We start from the raw sequence: 26834 nt of genomic DNA, 5'->3' as shown, positions 1-26834 counted from the left end.
CCAACCATTCCAAAGACCTTTGACATCATTGAGTCCAACCATTCCAAAGACCTTTAAGATCATTGAGTCCAACTATTCCAAAGACCTTTGACATCATTGAGTCCAACCATTCCAAAGACCTTTAAGATCATTGAGTCCAACTATTCCAAAGACCATTGACATCATCAAGTCCAGCTATCCCAAAGACCTTTAGCATCATCAAGTGCAACCATTCCAAAGACCTTTAAGATCGTTGAGTCCAACCCTTCCCCCAGCACCGCCAAGGCCACCATGTCCCCAAGTGCAGCAGGAACCTGCTCAACTGGGCATGAGCAGTTCCCAACTCCAATCAAAGCCATCTCAAGTGTGTTGTGCCATTTCTCCATCATCCTCCCTATCCTTCTGTGCCTGCCTTGGCTCCCTTTTCCCCTGGATCCATGCAGTGAATCTCTCTCAGTTCCTTTGGTGACACTCTTTTCCCTCCCCAGAGGAAACCGACTGATCCGAGAGTTCCCCACCGATGCCCTGTTTGACGTGAACTCCATCGTCGCCAACGTTTTGTTGTAAGTCCAGACCACATCCCACTCTCTGAAATCCTTTTCCTTTCTATTCCCACTAAATGCCAACCCCAGGCTGATGCCTTGTGTCCCATCTGGGTCACCAGAAACTGATGCCTTGTGCAGGCTGCCCTAGAGCAGAGGCTGGATGGAGTTACAGAATAAAGCAGGGATTCATTCAAAGGATCTCCTCCATGGATCCACCTTGGGCAGCACCAGAGCCCAGCCAGGCCTGCACCCAAGATGAACCCAAATGGTCCCAAAATGCACGAGCGCTCCCGGGGGCTCTCACTGTGATCAGCTCTGCTCCATTGGCACACTGCAGTTCATTGTCCCATTCCAGCTTTAGCCCATGCAGTCCCATCCTGCTTGTTTTTCTCTCTCCAGCCCACGTTGTTTGTGCTCCTGGGCCTGAGGTTTGGATCATTTGTCCTTGGTGCCCAGCTGGAGAAGGAATTGTTTTGTCTCCCTGCTCTGTGCAGAGAGCTCAGCATCCCATAATATGAAGCCCAGACCCACACACTAAAGCAGCACAGAATGGGAAAAATATAAAACCTGAAGCATCAAGGTATTCCAGAGGCTGCTCTCAGTCAAGCTTCTCTCTTCATAGTGGTTTCACCCTGTTAAACTTTTTCCTTTGAGACAGCTCACCAGCGTACACCTGGCCACCTCCTGTTGGCTGTGAATCCCTAATCTGCCAGCAAGAAGCTGGAATTTTACCCTGTTTTTCCCATCAAGGTTGTGTGGCTGCAAATTTACTCTTCAACCAGTTGCTAATGAGGTTTTTTTCTGCCTCTTCAGTGCCCTGCTCTTTAATGAAGTTAAATATGTTGAAACACTGGCAGACTTTGAGAACATTGAAAATATATTGAAAGGGAAGTCCAACATGGTCTTTGCCTATGTACCAGCTACTGGGACAGCAGGTATGGATGCTCAGCTTTCCATCTTTCCTCTCTTCCCTCAGCCTTTTTTTTTTTTTGGTAGAATATCCAGGAGCTGAGTTTCTGACCCAAAGTCTTGCAAATGAAAACCTGAAAGGGCCACCCCGCCACAAGATCGCCACTTCCATATGTCTTGCTTTGTTTCCAAAGGAATCAGTTGCACCAGAAAAGTTTTGCTGGGAGCACAAACCTTGAGAGATGGACTTGGAAAGGGACAGCAAGCCAGTGATTGCTGTCTTAAAAATAATAAATCCCAGGGCAGATCTCTGGCTCTGCAGTGGAATGGATTCTCACACAGCACCTGTTTGCTGGGGATCAGGAATGGGATCCAGCTCCAGTTGCTCACTTCCCTTCACAGTGTGTTTTCAGGCAGACTCTGTGACGTTGTACCAAGAGTTTCTGAAAGCCTGGGAATTGATATTTACACCTGGCAAGGATGAAACGGGAGATGTGGGGGGAACAAAGCTAAGTTCACCTTGTCTTTCCCTTTCCAGAGCACAGGGCTGTGATGGAGGCAGCTTTTGTCTATGGGACCATCCACCAGTTTGTCCTGACAACTGAGGCAGCACTGCTGAAGGCCACCAGGTATGTCCAGACACACCCCCACCATGGAGTGCTGCTTCCATGCATTGTTTGCCTCACTCCTGGTGTCTCAGATTCCAAAGCAACTCTGGGATGGCATTAGGATGTTGTGCCAAGGGTGGACAGCCAGATCTGTTTTCCAAAAGCTGCTGGTTGTGTTCCTTGGAGTAGCCTTGCTATTTGTGGCTGTATTGGGTGGAATTTCACAGGAGAAGATCTCCTTTCCATGGCTGATGGATCAAACCTCAGCCATGGGTTTCCAGGAGAGTTGATGTTAAAATCCCAAAGCACTCCCACCTTGTGCTGGGATAGCCAAGAGCAAGAACTGTAGCACTGCTCATGGATTTGGGAATTCCCATCCCAGGGCCTCAGTGGCCACCCCCTTCCCACGCAGGAGGAGCTGCTTTAGAGCAGCAGATCCTTCCATGTGACTGCTGCTGTGACCTCCTGCAGTCAGGAATGTGGGGGAGGAGGTGGGAACATCACATGGGCTATTGCTTCCTCAGCCCACAGTGTGCCCAGCTGGCCAAGAGGCCAGTGGCACCTGGCTTGTACCATCCTGTGGCTACAGAGCCAGGGAAGAGATTGTCCCCTGTGCTGGCACTGCTGAGGCCACACCTCAGATCCTGGGGTCAGTTCTGGGCTCCTCATGGCAAGAAAGACTTTGAGGGGCTGGAGCGTGTCCAGAGAAGGGAACGGAGCTGGGGAAGGGGCTGGAGCCCCAGGAGAGGCTGAGGGAGCTGGGAAGGGGCTCAGCCTGGAGAAAAGGAGGCTCAGGGGGGACCTTGTGGCTCTGCACAGCTCCTGACAGGAGGGGACAGCCGGGGGGGTCGGGCTCTGCTCCCAGGGAACAGGGACAGTTGTGCTAGGAGAGGTTTGGATGGGATATTAGGGAAAATTTCTTCCTAGAAAGGGTTGTCATGTCAGAACAGGCTGTCCAAGGCAGTGGTGGAGTCCCTATCCCTGGAGGGATTTAAAATCCATGTGGATGTGGCACTTGGGGACATGGGTCAGTGGTGGCCTTGGCAGTGCTGGGGGAATGGTTGGACTCGGTGATCTTGGAGGGCTTTTCCAACATTAATAACTCCATCGTGAGTTACCTGGGATTTTGTCACAGGCACCAGGGTGGCCCTTCCCGAGGTGCCATTCATTCCATCCTGGCAGGATTTCGGGGAATCGTGCTGTGGCTCCCGCTAGATGGCAGGGTTGTCATGGCACAGGAATCGCCTTCATTCTCCTTAGAGCAGCGCCGCCCCCTCCCGAGCTCCTGAAATGCTGGGAGCTCCTCCAACAGGAGCAGCTTCCAGCCAACCGGGGCAGCAGGATTTGAGGTCTTAATACTGCACTTTGCTCTTCCATGGAGAGCTCTTAAATCCTTATCCAAAAAAGGGGATCCCTGTTTTCGGGGTAGGGAATGGGTCCATTGGAAAAGGGAAGTGACTTCCCGAAGTTACCTACAGGCCAACAGCAGTGGGTCACCAGTGGCCACAGCTAACCAGGGACACCTTCCACTCTCCCAGGTTGCTCCAAGCTCTGTCCAACCTAGCCTGGAACACTTCCAGGGATTCAGGGGCAACCACAGCTGCTCTGAGCAGCCTTCAACCCTCACAGGGCACAATTCCTTCCCAATCTCCCATCCATCCTTGCCCTCTGGCAGTGGAAGCCATTCCCTGTGTCCTGTCCCTCCATGCCTTCTCCTCAGTCCCTCTCCAGCTCTCCTGGAGCCCCTTTAGGTCCTGGAAGAGGCTCTGAGGTCTCCCTGGAGCCTTCTGCTCTCCAGGAGAACATTCTCAGCTCTCCCAGCCTGTTCCACAACCCTGCCAAACCCTGGGCTTGAGGATAACCTGTGAAGCACATCAGCAAACCTGCTCCTTCTGTCAGGGCACTTTGAACCCCTGCTCAGGGTGGGTTTTGTTTCCTCTCTCACAGCCACGATGACCCCGATGTCTCTTCTGCCTGGCTCTTGTTCTGCCACTGCCAGCGGGCCACAGAGCCAGCCCAGCCCTGCAGGAGGACAGCCCTGGCACAGCCCCTGACCCTGCTCAGCATCCACAGGCACCTCAAGCTCATGGGGGCTCCGTTGGTGGTAGGACTGGGAAGGAGGAGCTGCCGGGGCCCTGGGTGGGAGGGCAGGGTGGGGATGTGAGGATGAAGGTGAGAGAAGAGAGAAAGGCTGGGGGTGGGAATCTGCCCCTTCCAGGTTGGGTCCAGGCAAGGAGCAGGAATCACCTGGTGCAACTGCCTCACCAATTCAGGGCTGGCCAAAATGTAAATAAATTATTGAGGGCATTTTCCAAATGATTCTTCAGCACTGCCCAACTCAATATGAAGCTTGTTCCAGTGCTCTTGGTAAAGAAACCTTCCTGATGTTCTGTCTAAACCTCCCCTGGTGCAGCTTTGAACCATTTCCACATGTTCTATCCCTGGATACTCTGGAGATATCAGTGTTTCCTTCTCCACATCCCCTCAGGAAGCCGTGGAGAGCAATGGGGTCATCCCTCAGCCTCCTTTTCTCCAAACTAGACAACCCCAAAGTCCTCAGCTGCTCCCTGCAGGAGTTTCAGCACCCTCTGGAATTTGATATCAGTCCTTCACACCGTGGTGATCACAAGGAACGGGAGGTTCCCTCCTATTTCCTCCTTCCACGGGGCAGAGAACTTCAGCAGCCTCCTGTTCCCCGTGGTCATCCCTGGCCATCCAAAAGGATGAGTAGATGAGCTGGGAATGCTCCTTCAGCCATTTTCCTGGATTAGGCCCATGGAGGGAAGGCACTTCATCAAGCACCTCCGTGCTGTCGTGACGCAGCATGTCCAAGGCAGGAAGGGAAGGATTCCAGCTCTTGCATGTTGTGGCTGGGATTTTCAAACTGCCCCAGGGAGTGGATGCCAGGTAAATAAAAATGAGTGGAAATTTGACATCTGAAATTGCTAAACCACAAAAACACCCCCCACAAAATAAAGCCCAGGTTTTTAACAGGGAAGGTTGTGACATGTTGGAACAGTTTAATTCCAGTTGTGTGGGTTCTGCTTCCATGGATGTTTTAGAATTGGGGTTGGAAGCTTTTTCCTGAGGATTTCTGTGGCTGGGGAAGAGCTGAGGTACCTTCAACTTGTGGAGCTGTGCTGCAGCATAACCCTGGCTGTTCTCCAGACAGAGGTTGCTGAGGACCCAGAGAAGATCTCCACTGTTCACTTGCAGCTCGGGCTGCCCCTGGTGTTCATCCTGAGCCAAAAAGAGACCTACGAGGCTGACAGGAGGACAGCAGAGTTTGTGGCCTGGCAGCTCTTGGGGAAAGCAGGAGTTGCCCTTTTGTCCAGGTATTTCTCTCAGGTGTTTTGGGGTTCTCCTTGCTTTTTCTGGGGTTTCTGAGCTGGGTGACCCCAACACCAGGATAACAGTCGGTGGACTCAATCACACTTGGATGAAAGGCAGTAAAGCCAGGCTATATCCTGTGACAGGGTGTTTCATATTTAAGGATTTGACCAGAACTGTATTAATTTGGAAGTGTTGCTGGCTTAGGGGTGGAAAAATACTCAGACTAAGAGAGATTTTGGAGAGGAAACTTAGCACTGGTGGAATTAGGGCAGAAAGAGGAGGGGTGACCTTCCATGTCACACCATCTAATGTTCACTTTGTGTTTTGGAAGGGACCTCGTAGAGCTGAACGTTCTGCACCGGTCAAACGTCGCCCTCAAGACACCAGATGAGGTTGGATGCTGGATTTCTTTATTGGGCAACTCTTAGCTCTGGAGAGGGTGGTGGGATGTTGCTCATCTCTGGGATTGATTTGACAGCGTTCCCTGAAGATCAGGGGGAAGTGTCTTTCCCAGGTTATCCAGAGAATCTGTGGATTTCCCATCCCTGGAAGTGTTCCAGGCCATGTTGGACGGGGCTTGGAGCAACCTGGGATGCTCAGGTCCTGGGATAGTGGAAGGTGTCCCTGCCCATGGCAGGGGGTGGAACTGGGTGATCTTTAATGTCCCATTCCATGACTGGGGTGCTGCAGAACCACTGTACCTGCTGGGAAAGAGAAAACAGTGAGTTTATTTTGGGTTCAAAACATTGAGTGACATCTCCACTACCCTTTAAGGCAACACAAGGTTGTGAACTCCATCCAAGTGCAAATTCCCCAAAAGATTTGGACTTCTGAATGCCTTAGGGAAGGTGTCAAAAGATGGGAGAAGGACTGAGTGTGAAACAAAGAGCAAACAACCAAAGGTCTCTGCTGGGCTTATGTAACCCAGTGCCTCTGGCAGTGAGCTGGGAGAAGGGCAGGGTGTGAGTTAAATGAGGTTCATCAAGATGAGTTAAGCTCTGGAGGGACCTGACCCAGCTTGTGAGGCTGGCTGGAATCGGGTGCTGGCAGATGCCAGGGATCACACGATGCCCCAGATTACCTGAACTGTCCCACTGGTGATTTCAGGTGCAGGATCAGACTTGAGCATCCCCTGAGGGTTTCCCATGGCCTGCTGAGAGATGTGCACGTTGGGTGGCTCTGGGAGCCCGTGGGAGGTGCCAGCACTTTGTCATTTCTCTCTGCTCCTGATGAACTTTCCGTTTTCTCTCTAGTGCCTTTGTCTGAGCTGGTTTTAAGCTGACAAGGTCTCATTTCTGAGAAATTCATGTTGCTTTTTTGCTTCTTTCCATGGGTGGCCAGTCCCTGTATACTTGGGAACATTTCTCCTGGCTGAGCTCCATGAGATAAAGGATTTTTTGTGCTGGTTTCCCAGGCTGTGATGGGCTCCTTGGACCCAGCCTGACCCCTCTAATGAGGGGACATCCAAGTGGCCCCTGTACTTCCCTGCTCTCCTTCCCTGCTCAGCCACTGGGATTTTTCCTGCAGTGCTGGATCTGAGTTAAGTTGCTGGGAGATGGGGCTGGTGTTCACTTTCACCACAGGATCCCTCATAGCCACATTTACTTACATAGCCACTTTTCCTTCCATTTACAAGGAAACATCAGCCTGGAGTGAGAAAAACTCATGCACAGGAGAAATTGGGTCAAAGAAACATTACCCAGACACTCCCTTGTTTGGCAGCTTCAGGGATCTGTGACATATCCCAAAAATAAGGAGTTGGGAGATGGTGCCCCATCAGCCTTGAGTTTGGTCTGCAGACAAAATAAGCAGAGGGGGATGTTGTGCTCCCACTGATATATTGTTTTCCTCAGGGAATGCCAATCCAATACCTGGTCTTGGAAGACACTGATGAAGTTATAACCCTGGTGGAAGATAAGAACAAGGTCAAACAAATCCAGGAGGATGAGCAGGAGGAGGAGGAAGATGAAGATGAGAAAGAGAGTAACAATCAAGGTGTGCAATTAATCAAGTGAAAAGCTGATTGTCATCAGACAGAAGGTGCAATCAGCATCAGACATGGCAAAGCATTAGAGAACACTTGCAAACCATCTCATTCACTTCATGGTGGCCACAAAGTGGCTCTTTCATTCTCTGAGGTCACTGGAATATGACAGACAGGTCTGATTTTTAGTGGAAACACCAGAGAGAAAAATCAGAGCTGTTGGAGGAACAGTTGCTGTGTGAGGGACAGGAATGTGCTTGGATGCTCCAAAGGCATGGGGGGCTTAAAGTGCTCCCAGCACTGTGTCCTCTACAAGCATCTGAAAATCATCCATCCCCTTGGAAGGGTTTGAGGCACGTTTTTTAAGAGCACATCCAGACTTGCTTCCTCCAGGGAGAAAACTCTGGTTCCTGCAATGCAGAATTGAAAATGCATTTGTTCTCTGTGCAAAACTGGGGGTGTTTTCTTAAAAAAAAAAAAAAAAAAAAAGGGCAGGAGCTTAGAGTATTGTTCCAGTCAAGGGCAGAGCTGGTGTGAGGTGGGACTGGGGCATTTTGAGGGGTTTGTCTGTGTGGCTGTGCCTCCTCTCCCCATACAAGATTTCACTCACCCCACATCTCTGCTGAGAGGTTCTGCATTACAAATTCGTGCACCGGGGTGGCCCAGGGAGCTGCAGTTCCCCCTGCCCTGGACACCCCTGTGGATCCTTTGCAGATATTCAGGATGACCAGGTGGTGGAAGCAGTTTCCAGGGACAAGAAGAGAGAGCTGCCCCTGGAGCAGATCCTTGTCCTGACAGAGGAGAACTTCCACTCTTCCCTCTCAGAGGCTGCCAGGACAGTCGTGCTGTTTTATGCCAGCTGTGAGTATGAAATGTGGCCTGGCTGTCCCTTCTGTAACTTTGGGATGTTCTCTGTGCTTTCCATGATCCTGGAGAGATCCTGGAGACAAGTTTTGACTATTAATCTGTGCCACATCCTGTCCCGTGGGCACTAATAACAATCAGATTAAATCAGTTCTTCTAATTTGCTGATAATAGCAGATATCAATCTGATATTAAGAGATTTTTAACCTACATTTTATAGGAAAAAATGTGGGACAAGAGGGGAAATTAATGTAGCATGGACTCATGGGTTGGCCTAGACATAGGCAGAGACATGAAGCATAAAGTTAAATTTTCCTTATTTATTTCAAATCTTCCAGAGCCTGAAGCACCTCAGAATGCAGAGATTGATAATGTGACATTGTCAGGGAGCAAGGTGGGGCTGGCTGTCCCCTGGCTGTCCCTCAGGGCTGTGTTTCCCCTCTCCTGTGTTTCAGGGGAAGCTGTGTCCCTGGCAGTGCTGCGCTCTTACTCCGAGGTGGCCGCTCACCTGAAGGGTAAGTAACCCCAGGGCTCAGGGCTTCACCTGCTCCTCTTGGCAGGAGGAACCAAGACATGGATGGTACCTCCTTCCCTCACCTGGAGCACACTCATTTTTCCTCCTCAGACTCCTAAAGAAAGTCATATCCACACCAGGTTGTTTAGGAACACTCCTTTGTGTCTGATTTAGGGATGTTTGCAGAATCTCTGCTCCCAGGGAAAAAAACACAGGACGGGAGGAAATGGCCTCAAGTTGCACCAGGAGAGTTTAGGCTGGATATTAGGGAAAATTTCTTCATGGAAAGGGTTGTCCAGCCCTGGAACAACTGCCCAAGGCAGTGGTGGAGTCCTCATCCCAGGAGGGATTTAAAAGCCACGTGGATGTGGCACTTGGGGACATGGGGCAATGGTGGCAGTGCTGGGGGAACAGTTGGACTCTGTGATCTTAGAGGGCTTTTCCAAGCAAAACAATTCCATGATTTTATGATCCTGGAAACATTCAAGGCAAGGTTGGATGGGGCTTGAAGCAACCTGGGATAGTGGAAAGTGTCCCTGCCCCTTCCAGTCCAAATTCCTCTATGATCCCATTTGCTGGGCACAGTGACTGCATCAGGGAGAATTTGGGAAGGGCCAGGGGGTGACACAGAGCAGCAAACAGCAGGAACTGTGACCTGGAACATGGAAGCAGGGTCCTGCTTGTGCCCCTCAGGGCCCTGTCCTGCCCAGGCCCAGGAGATGCCCTGCACATCAGTGTGCTGGGTGGCACCTCACCTCCGCTGGAAAAAGGAAAGGAGCTGTGATTATCCCTGGCTCTGGAGGAAAACAGGACAGCCAGGTGTGGGCAGGCCCAGGGCACGGGGCAGGACAATGTCACATTTACAGGGATGGTGCCTCCAGAGCTTGCAGTCTGCCTCAGTTGTGGGAACCCTCACAGGTGGCCACAGAACTCCATAAATAACACAGGGGTGGTGAACAATCAACAGCACATCAGGGAACCTGGGAGCAAAGGCAGGAGGGAGGGATCCTTCAGGAGGGTCTGTGCAGTGCAAGCCCCACATTCTGGCCTTCAACCCCATCCCACTCTGCTTTTTGGAGAGAGCTGGGTTCTTACATGAGCTGAATCTCTTCCAGAGGTGCCTATTTTCTCCCCTTGGCTGCAGGGGACACTGAGGTGGCTTCATCCCGCTGTGGCACAGTGGGGAAGTCACATGGATCTGGGCAAGAGCTATTCCAGCATCTCTGGAGGTGGCTGGTGCCTTCTCCTGGTTTTTTTTCTCCATCAAGGCTCATTTTTCCTGGTGCTGGCAGCCCCCTGGGATTGGGCACTGTGTCCTGCAGGATTCAGCAGTGGGGACATGAATGGAGTGTGCAGAGGACCCCACAGTTTTCTGGGAAGCAGTTGCAGTGGGAGTTGCTTACAAGAAGCTGTCCAGGGAATGCTGCAGGCAGTGCTGAGGGCTGGAGGAAAGCAGCTCTGCATTCATGGTCTGCATGAAGGGAAAGTCACCAGCAGCTTTGATCTGGACTGAAATCCCAGGAATAAACAGGAAGGGACAGGAGAGGTGGTTGTTGTTGTGGTGGTTTGGGTTTTCTTTTGGACTTCCCCAGCAGCCAGACCAGCTAAAGGAGCAACACAGGAGAGTCTGTGGGTAAAACCCAGCCTCTTCCCAACCTTTGGTGGGTTCTGCAGGGCCAGGATTTTACCATGTGTGTTCTGAATCACTTGATAACAATCTTGGGGCAGGGAAACAGCCACAGACAGATTCTCAGCAGAGATCATGAACTGCCTGGGGTCAGGGCCTTTCCTCTGTGATCACTCAGGTCTCTCCAAAGACCCTCCAGGCCACAAGGAATGACTCCTGTCTGGTTTCTCTGCCACGACCTCGGAGCAGCAGACACAGAACAGCAGCATTGGTGGATGTGGAGATCCTTTTTCCCTGCTGCTGAAGGAGTTTCAGGGAACTGGGAGATCCAGCTACCAGAGGAGCTGGAAAACCTCAGAGGCTGCTGTTCCCTGGGCTCTCAGTGATGGCTGGATGAGAAAGAAGACCTCAAGCTGTGCAGGACTGAGAATAGAACATGGGGTATGGCTTGGGGCACTCTCAGTTCCCCAGAAGCACTGCCTGCTCCCGGGTGGAGCTTCCTTCCCAAGGGCTGGGAATCCACAAGCAGCTGTCTGAGGAGTGAATCACCCATGCTGGAGGCACATTTTGAGTTGCAGAACCAGGTCCTGCTCCCCTTGCCAATTCTTTGTACAGAATGGAACTGAGAATAGGCCATGTGTGATCAAACACACGGGAACGGAGGAGGCTGGAGACTGCAGTGACCCTGTGCGTCATCCCATTCCAGATGCTCAGCAGATCCTCACCAAGTGAAGTTTCCAGCCCTCAAGTGTTTTCCATTTCTTGAGAGATCCAGTTTAGCAAGAGACAAAGAGGAGCATCTCTGCCTTGCTGAACTGAGCACGTTTTCTACCCTTGGAGCAAGAATTTTCCAGTCCCACTGGGGCTCACTGCTGCACCTCCGGTTTGCTTTTGCAAGACAGGAATTTTTGGAGGCAGCAGGGTTAAGAGCAGAGGATGTGAAGGTGAGACAGTGCTGAGTATTCCCTGGGTGGGTTATTGGCCTTTTTTGCAAAGAAGAGAGGAAATCAGTATCTAAGAAGAGCAATATATTGTGATGAAAAATGGTTCTGCTTCCCTGCTGTGTGCTCGTGGGTCTTCTTGACCAGGGGCTTACAAAGACAGGGGGTGAAACTGCAGCTCAAAGGCAGGAAAATCAGCTGCAAGATTTAGCAGTTTATATCCATGGAGCCTAATGCTGGAGTGAGGGTTTCAGGGTTCATTGTGTGATGTTTTCCAGGTAGATGTTTCCATTCTGTATTGGATTCTTCCTCTGGAAGTGCAGCACTTTGTACATAACTTCTGTTTCATGTTGTGGCCTTTGGACCAGCTCTTCAAGTGAACTGGTTTTTTAATACAATCATGGAATTCTGTAGGTTGGAAAAGCCTTCCAAGATCATTGAGTCCAACCATTCCCCCAGCACTGCCACGGCCACCACTGACCCATGTCCCCAAGTGCCACATCCACACAACTTCTAAATCCCTCCAGGGATGGAGACTCCACCACTGTCCTGGACAGCTGTGCCAGGGCTGGACAACCCTTTCCATGAAGAAATTTTCCCTAATATCCAGCCTAAACCTCCCCTGGCCCAGCCTGGGGCCGTTCCCTCTCCTCCTGTCCCTGTTCCCTGGGAGCAGAGCCCGACCCCCCCGGCTGTCCCCTCCTGTCAGGAGCTGTGCAGAGCCACAAGGTCCCTCCTGAGCCTCATTTTCTCCAGGCTGAGCCCCTTCCCAGCTCCCTCAGCCTCTCCTGGGGCTCCAGCCCCTTCCCAGCTCCGTTCCTTTCCCTGAACATGCTCATGCACCATGCTAGTCCTGCCTTCCAAATAATTGTAAGTTCAAATGATTATAAGTTCAAATAATTATAAGTTCAAAGGATTCCTGATTGTTCTTGTTCTCTATGACATTGATGGTTTGTCTTTTCCTGGTTTTCTAAGACATCTAGGACTGAGGTTCTTGCTGTTGCTGGGTTTAGTAGCACCTGAAACCACAGGGCAGGATTTTGTGTTCCTCTTTCTCCTTTCTTCCCACTCAGCAGTGAGCACAGGGCTGGACAGTCCTTTGCTGAGTTACTCAGTTCCTGAAAGTTCTGCTTGTTCAGTCATAAATGAAATGGTGCAGGTTGGGGTGGGAGAGGGACCATCCTGTACCAGGTGTTTTTCAGGCCAGATGGGGCTCCTTCAGAGCACATGGTAGATGACTCCGTGAGCTAATATCCAAATATTAAAATTCATCTTTGAAAGAGCTTCAAGCAGCCTCACAACTCGATTTTAACAGGACATCAAAGCCCAATTTCTATGGAATTATTTTCCAGAGTTGGGCAAGACTCAAGATGATGTGGTAAGAGATGATGAGAACCAGCTATACTGGATCAGAGGTGTAAATCTGAGGTCAGGCTTTCAGTTGGAGATCTTCTTGCAGAGTCTGGGAATGACACAAACCATTTCTGCTCTCGTGGAGTGTTTTGACAATTGCTGCCTGTCTGAGTGGATTTGCAGGCCCTTCACTTGTGCTGCTTCGTGCTTTTTCTGCACAAGAGTTTGACACAAGGCAGAACAGCAGCAAACTCCTCATGTGAACTGCAGTGCAGAACCTCAAATGAAGGTTGCAGAAAATGGTCCTGTGGGAGGCCAAGGATACAGGGATAAGGAGTAGGAACTCATGCTGAGGTCACCTCTGCCTTCACCCCCATCCACAAAATCCTCATGGAATCCCAGAAGGGTTTGAGTTGGGAGGGACCTTAAAGCTCCATCTCATTCCACCCCTACCATGAGCAAGGACACCTTCCACCATCCCAGGGTGCTCCAAGCCCTGTCCAACCTGGCCTGGAACCCTCCCAGGGGTTAGGGGGTCCACAACTCCTCTGCACAAAGTTTGTGCAACACTCAGCTGCGCTCAGTTCTCAGGAACTTGCTTTAATATTTGGTCAGCCCTCCCCACCTTGGCATGGGCTGCTGCTTGACCCTTCCCAGTGATCTCACTGCCCCTCAGAGCAGCCCTGACGTGGTGTTGTTAGATTTTATTGTTTCTCTCTCACTGGCAATTTCCAGGCAAAACTTGGTTGGGTTTTTCCTCAGGAGGAAAGTCTTCCAAACTGCTCCAGATTCTCATTTGCTTAAGCCGTTCCAAAAACGTGTTTCCCAGGCTGACTTGCTGGGCTCTGCAGGTTTCACCAGGACAGAAGAAGAGAGTTTTCTTCCCATGGGCTGCAGATGCTGTTGAATGCCCATCCCTTTCCTGCACCACTGGTGGTACATTTGCATCCTGCTTCTCCTCATGGAATGCTGCTGTCCTTACACTTTGCCCTTCAAATTGCTTTCTGCCCCTCTAAGCTTGAGATCAAAACCAGATTGGATGTGTTTTGTTCCATCAGCCAGGCCTTTAATGGAAATAGTGATGAGAATCAGACCCAGGACAGGGAGAGAAGAAAGCTTGGCTGCTTTCTCTTGAGAAACCCTCATCGTCTGCCCCAACCCTGGTTTCTGGAGGATTCATGGCCATGGTCTGCCTCCATGTGTGTACTTGTCTCTTGGTTTTATCCCATCTTTCCCATGCAGCTTTTGAGTCCTGTTCAAAGAAGGATTTGGGGAAGGAATGAAGATTTCTGAGATAGAGCATTCCTGCCATAGGCATGGAGAACTGCACACTGTCCTTGGTCAAGCCCCTGAGGCAGCTCAGGTGAGGCTGGAAGCCAAGGGAAGGGAAGGAGTGAAACTGGTCAGGATTTAGGTCAGGCTTAGCCATGGACTAACAGCAGCCTGTGCTGGGCTTCACTCAGCCCAAAGATGAAAGAAAGGCTGACAGGGTCCCTGGAAGTGTTCCAGGCCAGGCTGAACTGGGCTTGGAACAACCTGGGATAGTGGAAGGTGTCCCTGCCCATGGCAGGGGGTGGAATGGGATGGAGCTTTAAGGTGTCTTCCAACCCAAACATCCTGTGACTCCATGACTCTTTGCTGAAGGAAATGCTGGAGTTGAACAAATCTTGGGCTCGTGGAGAGCACTCAAGGAACCAACTTTTCATTTGTTTCATTTCTTACCAACCTCTTGAGTTTCTTGTGTTGGTGAGACACATAAAAATCCTTTTTGGGGCATTTCCCAGGACCCACACTTGGACTGACTGCTCTGTAATTCCCAAGTGCTCTTCCTTTCCCACTCCCTTACTTGTGAGACTCCTTTCTTAGGGTCCTACAGATGTCTGCTCATGGCTTGGGTGGGATCACAGAAAATCCTGAGTTTGAAGTGATCCACAAAGATCATCAAGCCCAACTCCTGGCTCTCAGGATGGCCCTAAGAATCCCACCCTGTGCCTGAGGGCAGTGGATGGTAGCATCTCTCTTCCATCCCCTTTAACTGGTCCATGTGCATTTGGCTTCATGCTTGAGGCAGAACAGATATTTTTCAATATTGAACAGCTTAATAAATGCAAAAACCTTAGCTGCATCCTCCTCCTCCATCATGCCAAGCTTTATCTTCCCTCTTTCCTGTAAGTGAGTGTCTGCATTATTTCTTTCTCTTGGCATAATTCCTGAGGTATTTCCAACACCTTTCCCTACTGCCTTTTGAGCTCCTGGACAGATGTCTCAGGATTTTGTTGTGTTGCTTGGAGTTACCAGTCAGATGTGAATGTTTCTGGGAATGAGTGATTTCAAAAGGGAGATGGGCTGTATTCAAAGGGATTGTGTATTTGGGGCTGGATTTTGGTAGATTTCTGTCAGCATTAATACAAATATAGACAATCATATCCACTGAGCTAATAAAAAGCTCTCTTTTCCAACCATTTTATTGTTGTTTTTCGTTTTTCATATCATTCATGAGTATTTCTTTTCCACTCTAGGAACCCCAGGGGTTTTGCTGTCCTGGGTGAACTGCTGGGACTGGCCTGGCCTTTGCTCCCAGGAGAATGTCACCCAGTTCCCCACCATCAGGATTTACAAGGAGGAACAGCAGTCAGTGACATATGGTGGCATGTGGGGAACTGAAGAGCTGTGCAGCTTCATCCTGCTGTGAGTGACAAATCCCCAGTGGGACATCTGCCACATCTTCTGTCACCATCCCTGTCTTTTTGCTGGAATTCCTTCTCTGTTATTTTTAGTGGGGCTCCCAAGGCTCTCAGTTTGGCTCAGGCTGTTCTCTCTCAGCTCCAGCACCTCTCTGGTGATAATTATCACCTTCCCAGATGGTAATTTTTGTCTAATGAGGTGTCACACTTGTCCCATTGTAATGGGGCCTTGTTGGATTGAGGTTGCCCTGTTGTCTCTTCATCCCAAAAGCAGAGAAGACAACAGCCCAAGTTGTTTCTCTGCCTTTCCACAGGAGCCAAGTTTCCTGCCCGCTGAAGCTGGCCACGATGGATGAAGCAGAAAGATATTTAAGAGGGGAGTTTCCATCTGAGCTCTCATCCCACCACCACACCTCACTCCTGGGAGTTTTTAGCTCAGCCACCAGTGAAGGTTTGTTGGGATTGGTGGGTTAAGCACTCTCCAGCTTCATTCCTGGTGGGACAGGGCTGCTTCCAGCTGTTGGAAGTTCACAACACAGGCTGCCTGGCACTGCCTTTTCCAGTTGTACAGTGAGAGGGTAGCAGGTGGTTCCAGGTGTGGGATTTCAGATCCATAGCCTGGCTCAGAGGACATTCAGCTGCCAGGTGGGTTTGCTACACCCACTGTGGGAGTAGAAACTTCCCAAGCCTGCTGTCCCTGTTGTACCTCCTGGCCCTTACCCCGAAGAGTTTGGCTCTGTCCTCTTTACGAGTCCCTTCAAAGTAGTTGTAGGCTGGCATTAAATTCCCTTTAAGCCTCTGGTTTAGCTCAGATCCATCAGCTAAACCAGTGGATCCCCCCAAAAAAGGGGGAGATCCACTCTTGGATCTTGCTGACTTCTCCTGAAGGGGCAGTAGCCCCAGTTCTTGTAATACATAATCCAAAACCTTTTTTTTTTTTTAACAGAACAGTAATAAGGTAAAACAGAAGTTTCCTGCATCAGGAGGAATGAAATGTGAACAACTCAATGAAATCCACTTGTGGATTTTGGAATAGAAGGACACAGAAATGTAATGTGGTACCAAGGGAGAGGGAATAAAGCCAGTCTGGAGAGAACTTCAGGCAAATCACAGAATCCCAGAATGGTTTGGGTGGGAAGGGACCTTAAAGCTCATCCCATTCCACCTCTGCCATGGGCAGGGACACCTTCCACCATCCCAGATTGCTCCAAGCGTCATCCAGACTGGCCTTGGACACTTCCAGGGATCCATGGGCAGCCACAGCTTCTCTGGGCACCCTGTGCCAGGGCCTCACAGTTGGGAACTGAGATCTTCCAACCCCACAGGCTCTCAGTTGCCATCTCCCCCTGGGAATTGCTGCCTTAAAAATAGGAGAACTTCCTGATCTTGCTTAAGATCAAACTTTCAGACTATTTTTTGTTTTAAAGCTCCCTGGTGCTCTAAACTTTGGTTTAATGCAAACCAAGCTACTTTCTCACTTGAGAGGGTCCAGAGGGAAGAGGTAAGAACAAGACAGGATGCCTGGAACCAACTAGAAAACACTTGGGCTGTGTTCCCTGAGCCAGCTGACAGCCAATTCTCTGCCTTCCTCTGGAGATCTCATCTGGTAAATACAGCAGGAAATCCTGCTGATCCCAAAACACCTTTTCATCCAGCCCAGAGAAGCTGTGGTTGCCTCTGGCTCCCTGGAAGTGTCCAAGGCCAAGGTGGACAGGGCTTGGATCACCCTGGGATGGTGGAAGGTGTCCCTGCCATGGCAGGGGCGTGGAACTGGATGGGTTTTGGGGTCCCTTCCAACCCAAAGCATTTTGGGATTCTACAGTGTTGTTGTTCATTTCCTTCCATGCAGGCAAGGACCTTGGAGGTTTCCAGACAGCTTTTGTGGATCCTGTAGGGTTGCCTCTTCCCTCAGGGCACATTCCATCTGCAGTCCAGGATGGCATCCTCAGCCTGGGGTAACTCAGCCACAGGGAGATGAAATCTGGGATGTCTTCTCCACCCACTTGCTGAGGGTGCTGGAGCTGTGATGCAGAACAGCCTGAGGGAGCAGGAACCTGGAGCCAGCTGTTCTGGCATCAAGCCTTGCTGGAGTCAGGAGAACCACATTGTTCCTATTATCAACCTGCAGATTTATCTGGTATTCCTAATTATTTTCTCATGGCAGAATTCCTGCTCTGACCCCAAGCAGCATTGAGTGGGGTCATTGTCATTTCTAGAGAGCTGAAACAGAGCAATGAAATGTCCTGCTAAAAATATCCTGGATGTTTTCCAACCCTTACCATCAGGACTATGTTAACAAGCCCTTTGTGGGGTCTGAGCTAAAAGAGGTCTGGTGGAAAAATCCTAAATAAAATTTACTAGGAAGAGGTGAATGTGCTATGAGGGCAATGAATGAGGTTTTCCTGGAAACTCGGAGAACTCTTAGGACAGAAATTTGGTTTTGATGCAGAAGCTGGAAGCATCCTAGATAGTAAAACTGTCCTAAACCCTCAGGGATATTTGAAAATATCGAAATATTTGAACATATCCCTGAGCTCTGGTGCCTCACAGGGCTTGGCAGCATCAGTAGAAGCCAAGTGAGGAAGGCAGGAGAGATGCTACAGGAGCTGCTCTGCTGGAGAGCATGATCAGAAGATGCCTCCTTCCAGAGGGCTAAAGGGTGGGGCTCAGATCCTGCTTCCCAAAACTCTGCAGGGATTTTCGACCCTTCCTCATCTGGCAGTTTGAGTCCTTCTTGTTCCCAAAGCAGTGAAGTTGTGCTTGTGCAATTCAGGGCAGCTGGGATTCCAGCTCGAGGACTGTGCTGCAGAGCATGGTCAGCCCCCTCAGGGAATTAAAATCGTGCTTTTAGGGGGGCAAATTTCCTAGGAAATATTTAAATAGATTTTTTGAAGTGCTTCCTGTCTGCAGTGGAGCTGTGTGAATTTGGGGGGTTTGGGTACGAAGCAAAGAACCTGGAGAAATATGGGCTGGTGCGTGCCTCTGGGTCTAGTGCAGGCAGAAATAGGGAATAATTTGGAAGTGTGATGGGGAGGAGGACAAAATCAGGTCAAAGAATAAGCCTGGTATTGCTGAAGGTTATCCTGACTTAGGAGGGAATTCCTGCAGCCAGGGCTGACCCAGGGCAGCACTTCAAGACAAGCTCATATCTCAAGTGAGGATTTAAGGCTTGGTGGAGGAACTTGGGATGGGAGCTTTTCTTTCAGCACTGATAAAATCAAGTAACCAAACACCAGAAGAGCTGGAAAGCAACATCCAAGAATGGCTTCTCTGTAGCAGCTGGAAAGGGACTTTGGACAATGGCCTGGAGTGACAGGACACAGGGAATGGCTTCCCACTGACAAAGGACAGGGATGGATGGGATATTGGGAAGGAATTCCTATCTGTAACGGTGCTGAGGCCCTGGCACAGAGTGCCCAGAGAAGCTGTGGCTGCCCCTGGATCCCTGGAAGTGTCCCAGACAAAGCTGGACAGGGCTTGGAGCAGCCTGGGGTAGTGGAAGGTGTCCCTGCCCATGGCAGGGGTGGCACTGGATGTTCTTTAATGTCCCTTCCAACCCAGTCCATTCAGAGATTCTATGATAATGACTGAGCCCTCAATGAGCCACTCCTTAAGGAACTCCTTCCATTTAAAAAGGAAAACAGTTTAAATGAAAGTTTATGGGCCACGTGGGAAACAGTGGAAAATACAGCTTTGAGGGTAGCTGCAAAACAGGAATCAAAGAACCAAAAAGGGACCAATTGTGAGGCAGCTCCATCTACTGAGCTCTGAGTCACTGCTCCCAGGAGCTTGGGCTGGCCTGTTGTGACAGTGAACGTCCTGAGGAACAGTCACTGGTGTGTGACAGCAATTTGTATCATGGCTGTAGCTGAGATACCCCCTTAATTCTCAGGAAAAACCTGGCTTCTCCAAAGAGGGAGATTTCTCCCTCTCCTTGGGTCAGAAGAGCTGATTTTGTTGCTGTCAGTTGCTCAGTGCAGAGGAGGAGGGGGGTGGTGGTGTTGAAATCCTCCCTGTTCTCACCCCACCTTTGGCAGCAGCTGTCTGGAGCGCTGATCTCTGCATTTCACAAGCTCCCTGCCATGCTTTGCATGTTCCCACAAAGCTTGGCTTTCCGTGGATCCACTGCCCGAAACCACAGCCAGGCTGGACAAGGCTTGGAGCAACCTGGTCTGATGGAAGGTGTCCCTACCCATGGCAGGGGGTGGAACAAGATGAGCTTAAGGTCTTTTCCAACCTAAATCATTCTGGAATTCTGTGAAATTGGAGGCTTTTTATAAGGGAATAAAGCAGCTCTGCAGCCAGCTTTGTTTTGGAGCTGTGCTCTCAGTCTCAGCTGTGATCAAGAGAGCCCAGCCTGGTTTTTCCCTATCCTGCAACAGCCCCAGTCTGCTGGGAAGAGCTGGATAAACCAAGAGACACTTGAGGGAAACGTTGGTTTATCTCCAGGCTCTTAGCCCTACTCCAGTAAAGCCATCATCCATCATTTCTCAAAGGTCACTGGGATTTATAAGATTTCTGTTTAGACTTATAATTGGTCTCCTGTTTCCAAGAACGCTTACGGACTGTAAGTCCTTAAAGACATTTCATTTTCCAGCAGTGCCTCTGTCCTGCAGATCCTGGAGGCTCAGTGCTGGTGGTTGAAGAGCAAACACTTTTCTCATAATGGGAATTTTCCCCTAATCCTTGCTCTCTGCCTGCTCCTCCTCCCATGGCCTGCAGCCCTGAGCTGCACTAATTTCTTGGGAGCCTCTAATCCTGGTTTAGTTCCTGAAAGTCTGCTCTGGCAGGATGTTATGTGTACAGGCATCGATCAGGTTTCCAGGAAAAAAACCTCAACACTTCTCTTCCTATTGTTTATTCTTATGTCTTTGTCTTTTTCCAGCCAGGGAAGCTTTTGAAGAGGCAGGAAACATCCTAAGTGGCCACGTAAGGATGGGGATGTATTTTGAAGATGATGCCTTGGCTTTGTAAGTGGTTTCTCTTTTTCTTTGGGAGGAATTCAAGCTGATCTGCACTTAGTGAAAGGCAGTGCCTGGAGCAAGTGTCAGTGTGCTGAGAGACAGCTACAAGTGACTTTTTCCTGCAGGGAGAGGGGTCAGGCCTCATCCAAAGGGAATTGTCACCTTGGCTCTGCCACTGGCTCTCAGCCTGTCCATGGTTCACCTTCCTGCTGTTCATACTCACTTTGATTTTCAGTCCTTCAGCCCCCATGGACGTGCTTGTGTTCCTCACACAAACAGGAGCAAACCTTTCTGAAAATAAAAAACAACCTGGAAAAAAAATACCATCAGTGTGTGAGGGAGGAAAAGTCCCACCTTTCTCTTTCCATGAGGAAAAAATGATGGATAGCCACTGCAGTGCCTTCCCTTGCTCTCGTGGTTGCCCCCAGTTGCCAAGAACAGCCAGAAAAGAAGCTGCTGGTGGCTACTTGGGCTAGGAGTGGAGTGGACATTGAGTCTGGGTGCTGGAAAAGGCTTTGGAAGCTGGGAAATAAATGTTGTCTTGCCATGGAGCTGCATTCCTGGTGGAATTACACCCCTGACTTTAAGCCAAGTGGGAGTTAATGGGATCTTACCTGTGTCATTAAGACTCCAGCAAGGGACAAAATCCTTTGGGTTGGAGTGTGAGAGGTCCTTCAGTGCCTAGAAATGCAGCTGGATCCAGGGGGAATCTCCAGCTTGCCCTGGCATCTCATTTCCATCAGGAATGAGCTATCAAGGCAGAGTTTAAAATCCCAGGAGGTCCTTGGCCTGTTTTCCAGGTGTGGGTTTAACAGCCTGCAGTGCAGCAGGGAATTATTTTCATTAGTTCCTCAGAGGTGTGATGCATTCCTGATGAGACACGGGCGTTTCTGTGGTGAGCACGGAGAATAAAAATGCAAATACCTTGGGAATACCTCTCTATTAACCAAACTGCTCCAGGCATCAGTTAAGACTTCTCTTCCCTGAGGATTTCAGCCCAGCTGAAATAGAAGGAAAAAAAAAAAAAAAAAGCAGAGGACAGGGTGATGTCTCAAGGTACCAGTAGAAGAAACCTTTGTTCTCTCAGAGCTGACACATGCAAGAATCCACCTCCCTGCTCCTGGAGTCTGCAGCCTGCTCCTGTTTTGCAGGAATATTGAGTGCAGTTTATATTGATAGTCCTGCTGCCAGATTTGGATTTTGGCTGTGATTTGTGGGTGAAGCTACTGTAGCTGATGGACTTCAACTGTAAGCAGAAAGTAAACACTTACAGGAATTCCTTATGCAAGAGCCAGGCTCACTTCCCTTCTTCAGAAAATGAAAAGCCATTCTTGAGCTCAGTGCCCAAGAAGAAAATATTTATGGCTACTATGGGAAGCTGATTCCCCTTTTGTGCATTCTGTAGACGTTTTCCAGAGGAAAAAAGGCTGCAGGATACACAAAGGTTGTTGTGAGCAAAGCTGTTTGCTCAGCAGGCACCTGCTGGGCTGGTCACTAATGAAGGGGAAAAAGGCATTGAGGAAGAAATGCTTTGCATGAGGTCGTTATTTATTTCCACTTTGATGTCAGAGATTCCTGCCAAGTATTTGTTTGCAGATGGTTTTGATTGAAATACAAGACTTGTGTTACCCACTGAATGGTCCTGCTGTATAAATAGAAAGCTGTGCTGAGCAACAGCACAACCCCTCAGCACCAGGAAGAGGAGAAGGGATTTCAGGATAGAGTGTAGCTGGGGAATTTGGTGATTTTCTGACAGTATATAAGATATTTCCTTATAGAATCATAGAGTAGAGCTCCAGAATGGTTTAGATTGGAAGAAATCTTAAAGCTCCATCCCATTCCACCCCCTGCCATGGGCAGGGACACCTTCCACTATCCCAGGCTGCTCCAAGCCCTGATCAGCCTGGCCTTGGACACTTCCAGGGATCCAGGGGCAGCTTCTCTTGAATCCTCTTCCAGTGCCTCACCCCCTCACAGATGCTTATCAAAGGCTGCTGAACAAGGTGATGTATTTCAGATACAGGGAACAAGAGTCTTCACTCCTCTGAGCCACGACCAACCCAAAGAATCTCTTTAAAACCCATAGAAGTTTAATAAGTTCAAAATCCATGAATTAAAATTTTTTAGGGTTTTGCCAGACTTGATCAACTGTAAATACATCAGCTCACAGTGAGGTTTGCAGTGGTTGTGTTAGTTCCAGACAGATAAATGCTGTGATGGAAGATGGGAAAGGCCTCCATAAGAGTTGGACACCATGGAGATGAATTATCTGCAGTTCCATCCACTTGTTGTGTCATTGATGACCTAAAGAAATTCCTCTCTGTGAGGGTGGAGAGGCCTTGGCACAGGGTGTCCAGAGAAGCTGTGGCTGCCCCTGGATCCCTGGAAGTGTCCAAGGTCAGGACAGGGCTTGGAGCAGCCTGGGACAGTGGAAAGTGTCCCTGCCATGGCAGTGGAGTGGAACGGGCTGAGCTTTAAGGTCCCTTCCAACCCAAACCATTCTGGGATTCTTTGGTGTCACAGCCTTTGAAAAATTGCCAGGAGCCTTTGAAAAAGAAATCAGACATGACCTCAAAAACTGCAGAGGCAGCTGATTTCCCCTGTCACACCCTTCCTCTGGGCAGTGCCATCTGGAGCCTCCAGGGCTGAAGTTCCTCAAACTTCCAAAAAATTGCTGTCCTGGCTTGGTGTCCCCCCTGCCCTTTCTTTGCTCAGACTTCTCCTATTTTTGCTTTTCCCACTTTCTCAGTTTTTCTTTGAGTACCTTGAACCCTCTTGCCAGAAGGGCTTTGTGGAACAAAGGATAATCTGACTACTCCACCAAGAGTGGGTGGGTGCAGCCTGTGTTTCTCCAATGTGGGGCTTGGACTTCACCAGCATTTTTGGGTTTCTTCACTGAGACAAAAATCGGATCTCCTGGAGGTTGTTTTGTGTGGGTTGTGTCCCTTGGATGGAATCTGAGACCTCTGTTTGCCTTGGCTGCGGAGGCAGGGTGAAGCCCTGGGTGGGTTTTTCCATCAGCCAACCATAGGTGTGAAAATGAAGGAGAAGTAGGAATAAAATCCCAGAATCCCAGAATGGTTTGGGTTGGAAGGGACCTTAAAGCTCATCCCATTCCACCCATGCCATGGGCAGGGACAAGTTCCACCATCCCAGGCTGCTCCAAGCCCCATCCAGCCTGGCCTTGGAGACTTCCAGGGATGGGACATGCCTCCAGGAGGATGCCAGCTCTGTGTGCAGCACATTTGGGGTGTGTCCAACCCCCCTGTGCCCATCCCTCTTTTTCAGATCCCGAAAATACTCCGTGTCCCCCCCTGCTCTCCTCCTGGCCCGGAGCAGTGGCCGGAGCGTGGAAGGCATCGCTCTGTCCAAACACAGCGTGCAGGACATGGTGCAGATGATCAGATATGAACTGCTGGACATTTTTGTGAGTAAAAATAAAATCAAAATGTCCTTTTTCCATTGCAGTCATTTGCAGAGCCCTGATTATAGCGTGGAGTTCTGCGGAACGGCCGTGGCTGCTTGTTATTTTTATCGTGCCGAGTTTGTTTTTAAGTTTTATGACTTGGAGCAGGGAGTCTGGACAGAAATCTACTCTTTGCTGTGTGGTCTTGGAGCAGGAGACCCTGGAGTTGAGGGACTGGCCTCAGAGTCACTCACCTGCTAGTTGTCACAGTTATTATTGGGTCTATTCCCTATTCCCTACACCCAGGGCTTCTTCCATGTGCCTTTTGGAGCCTCTGCCTGCGCTGCTCACATCCCCATCTCCAAGCTCACAGCTGCTCCCACAGACTTGGTGCACTTGGGTTGGGCAAAGACATCTCCAAGTGCACCAGAATCCCAGCCCTCTTCCTGCTTCCCACATTCCACATGGACACTGCAGCCTTGCTTAGCCCCTACACCCTCATATAAGAGCAGAAATTGGAATTTTCTCCTGTTTTCTCCTCCCCATAACCCCCAGTTTCTTGTTTGTGACATCCTGCAGCCAGAAATCACCGTGCCAAATCTGCCCCAGTACTTGCAGCTCGGAAAGCCCTTCCTCATCCTGTTCAGTGCTGGTGACATCAGTCAGGTGGAAAGCAGGGAAATGCTGAAGCTGGCAAAAGGAAGACCCCAGCAGGCGTTTGTGGCTTGCTGGTTGAACCTGTGAGTGTTTGAAAATCTCTTGTTTCCATTAACTCGCTCTGAGCCTTGCAGAAAAAAAAACCCTGAGCCTGCAATTACTGAGAACACGAGCTGGTAATGTGAGTATTGGGTCTGAAATCATCAGGAGTTGGGAGTTCAAACCATTGAGCAACGGTTCACTCAGTGTTCTGGGCAACTGCAAAAATTGCCTAACAAAGTAAAATTAGTAAATATTTAATTGATTGCAGAAATAATTTTCAATACAGGAAAATGTTCTCCAGTGCTTGTAGCTTGACCCTGGGTCTGGTGTTATTTGCATTTTTGTTGGGATGGAATGAAGTGCATATGGGAAGAAAAAAAAATGGAAATTTGCCCTCCTGGAATGTCTTATGGTGATTTTCCACCAGCAATTCGAGGGAATGACTGGTCATTGACTGGGGAAAGAAAGTTTTCATAAGAAGGTTCAACCAGAAGCCCCATAAATTAAACTTTAAATATATTCAAGCAACAAAATTAATTTAAGACCTAAGAAATAGAAAATTGTAGGAAGGGGGATTTTTTTTTCATCCTCCTCTTCTTAGTTGCATTTTGAATTTTTGGCCTCTGTTTGTTTTGCCCAAGCCCAGAGAAACTTCAGTGGCTTAATCATAACGAGCTTTGAAGTCTGGGAAGCGCCGTCCAGCGTGGGCTGCAGTTTAGCTGAGGGGGAAAATGCACATGTGCTCAGAGAGAAGGGGATTGGGCTGCCAGTAATGCACCAGAAACAAGAGCCCTGGAACTTCCCCACCTACACATCTGCCTTTGCTCTGCCTTCCTGAGACACAAAAAGCCTTCCTGTGCCAGAGCAAAATGGCACTGCCACAAACCAGGGCAGAACCCCAGAAGGGTTTGGGGTGGAAGGGACCTTAAAGATCATCTCATTCCAACCCCTGCCATGCCCAGGGACACCTTCCACTATCCAAGATATTCCATCCAACCTGGCCTTGGACACATCCAGGGATCCAGGGGCAGCCACAGCTTCTCTGGGCCCTGTGCCAGGGCCTTTCCACCTTCACAGCCAAGAATTCCTTCCCAATATCCCATCCATCCCTGCCCTCTGGCAGTGGGAAGGCACTCCCTGTGTCCTGTCACTTCATGTCCTTGTCAAAAGTCCCTCATCCTAGAAAGGAGCCCTTATTCCCAGGGCAAGAGCCAGCTCAGACCTGAAGCTTTATAATAGTGCTGGAGTGTCTCAGCACCTCAGTGGGCTTGCTGTCCCTCTGTCTCAGTGTCCTGTTTCCACTCTCTCTGTGTCACCTGAGGAATTTGCCTTTCCATCCCTGTGGAAGTGCAGTGGCAGCAACTGGGCTGGAAGGAGCTGGCAGCCGTCCCTGCAGACAAGGTTTGACCCTGGGGGGCTGCAGGACCTGTCCCACTCTTCTCCCACCTGTTCTTAGAACCTTAAGGTGGAAAACATCTCCCACCTTCCTACAGAGTTTGTCCTGCTCAGGGATTTCTTCACACATCCAGGCTGTTGTCTGCTCTCTCTCCATTGGATCCTAACAAGTTCCTTAAGCACCAGGCTCATTTACAGTGCTTAGAATCAGAGAATCTTGGAATGGTTTGGGTTGGAAGGGACCTGAAAGCCCATCCTTGGCCAGGGACACCTTCCACAGTCCCATGTTGCTCCGAGCCCAGTCCAGCCTGGCTTTGAACACTTCCAGGGATGATGCTTCTGCAATCCCACCAAACTGTGCTTTGCTGGATGTGACCCAAGGGCTTTGGTGGGTTTTTTTGCCTCTCACTCCTGTTGTGCTGCCAAAGCTGAACCTCCTCTTCCCAACAGGAAGAAGACTCCAGTGGGATATGGGATCCTGAGGACTTACTTTTCCACCACTCCTCCCTTGCCCGTTCTCCTCTGGGTGAACCTCCATGCCGGGGGTCAGGTGTTCAAGTTCCCCTCAGAGCAGTCCATCACTGAGAAGAACATCTTTTCGTGGCTGGAGAAGCTCCAAGCAGGACTGGAGATTCCCAGCAGTAAGTGGACACAGGTTTATAACGTTCCCAAGCACACACTGTGAGCTCCAGTGTGTTTATGAGAAGATACTATGTGCAATAAATTGTCTGCCCTGGAATTTAACGATGGAAAAACCAGCTCTGCTTGTTAGAGCTGCAGAAGTACAAATAGTCCAGCCAAGAGAGAATGCCCACACTCACAAGTTTGCTTTGGGACTGTTTAATGCTCAGAGCCAAACGTGGATAGTTTGGAACCGACAAATTTTCCCTGTGATAATCCCCAAATCTGGCTGTGTTTTCCCATTCCCAACCACAGCTTGCTAATAAAAAACCTCCCAGCTCCCAGTTGACAGTGTAAGAAGTAGCTGTTCTTCAGGCACCTTCCTGCATTTCTTTTTGGGTGGGAAAG

The 26834-nt window shown here is 49.7% G+C and overlaps 1 protein-coding gene and 1 long non-coding RNA gene across 3 annotated transcripts in view; both read left to right on the top strand.

The window, feature by feature from the left end:
• The window catches only part of TXNDC16 (thioredoxin domain containing 16), a 36447-nt gene that overhangs the window by 8625 nt on the left and 988 nt on the right, over positions 1–26834 (top strand). Inside the window, exons 5-19 of one of the 2 annotated variants that reach the window (XM_068194883.1) lie at positions 468–542; positions 1338–1459; positions 1972–2062; positions 3989–4145; positions 5210–5376; positions 5706–5766; positions 7228–7369; positions 8073–8219; positions 8678–8737; positions 15177–15345; positions 15656–15792; positions 20227–20311; positions 23594–23732; positions 24291–24451; positions 26256–26446. In XM_068194883.1, the coding sequence (XP_068050984.1) occupies positions 468–542; positions 1338–1459; positions 1972–2062; positions 3989–4145; positions 5210–5376; positions 5706–5766; positions 7228–7369; positions 8073–8219; positions 8678–8737; positions 15177–15345; positions 15656–15792; positions 20227–20311; positions 23594–23732; positions 24291–24451; positions 26256–26446 (1904 nt within the window). The remainder of the gene's footprint in view (positions 1–467; positions 543–1337; positions 1460–1971; positions 2063–3988; positions 4146–5209; positions 5377–5705; positions 5767–7227; positions 7370–8072; positions 8220–8677; positions 8738–15176; positions 15346–15655; positions 15793–20226; positions 20312–23593; positions 23733–24290; positions 24452–26255; positions 26447–26834) is intronic. The other variant, XM_068194884.1, reaches the window with a different exon arrangement.
• Positions 20322–20840, top strand: LOC137476568 (uncharacterized). The gene is made up of 2 exons (XR_011000428.1): positions 20322–20701; positions 20734–20840. It is a non-coding gene; the product is annotated as an uncharacterized lncRNA (long non-coding RNA).

This window comes from Anomalospiza imberbis, chromosome 6 (genome assembly GCF_031753505.1).
Source record: "Anomalospiza imberbis isolate Cuckoo-Finch-1a 21T00152 chromosome 6, ASM3175350v1, whole genome shotgun sequence".
NCBI classification, from domain to species: domain Eukaryota; kingdom Metazoa; phylum Chordata; class Aves; order Passeriformes; family Viduidae; genus Anomalospiza; species Anomalospiza imberbis.
The sequence above is the reverse complement of the archived record's forward strand: the minus strand, read 5'-3'. Positions and strand labels throughout refer to the sequence as shown.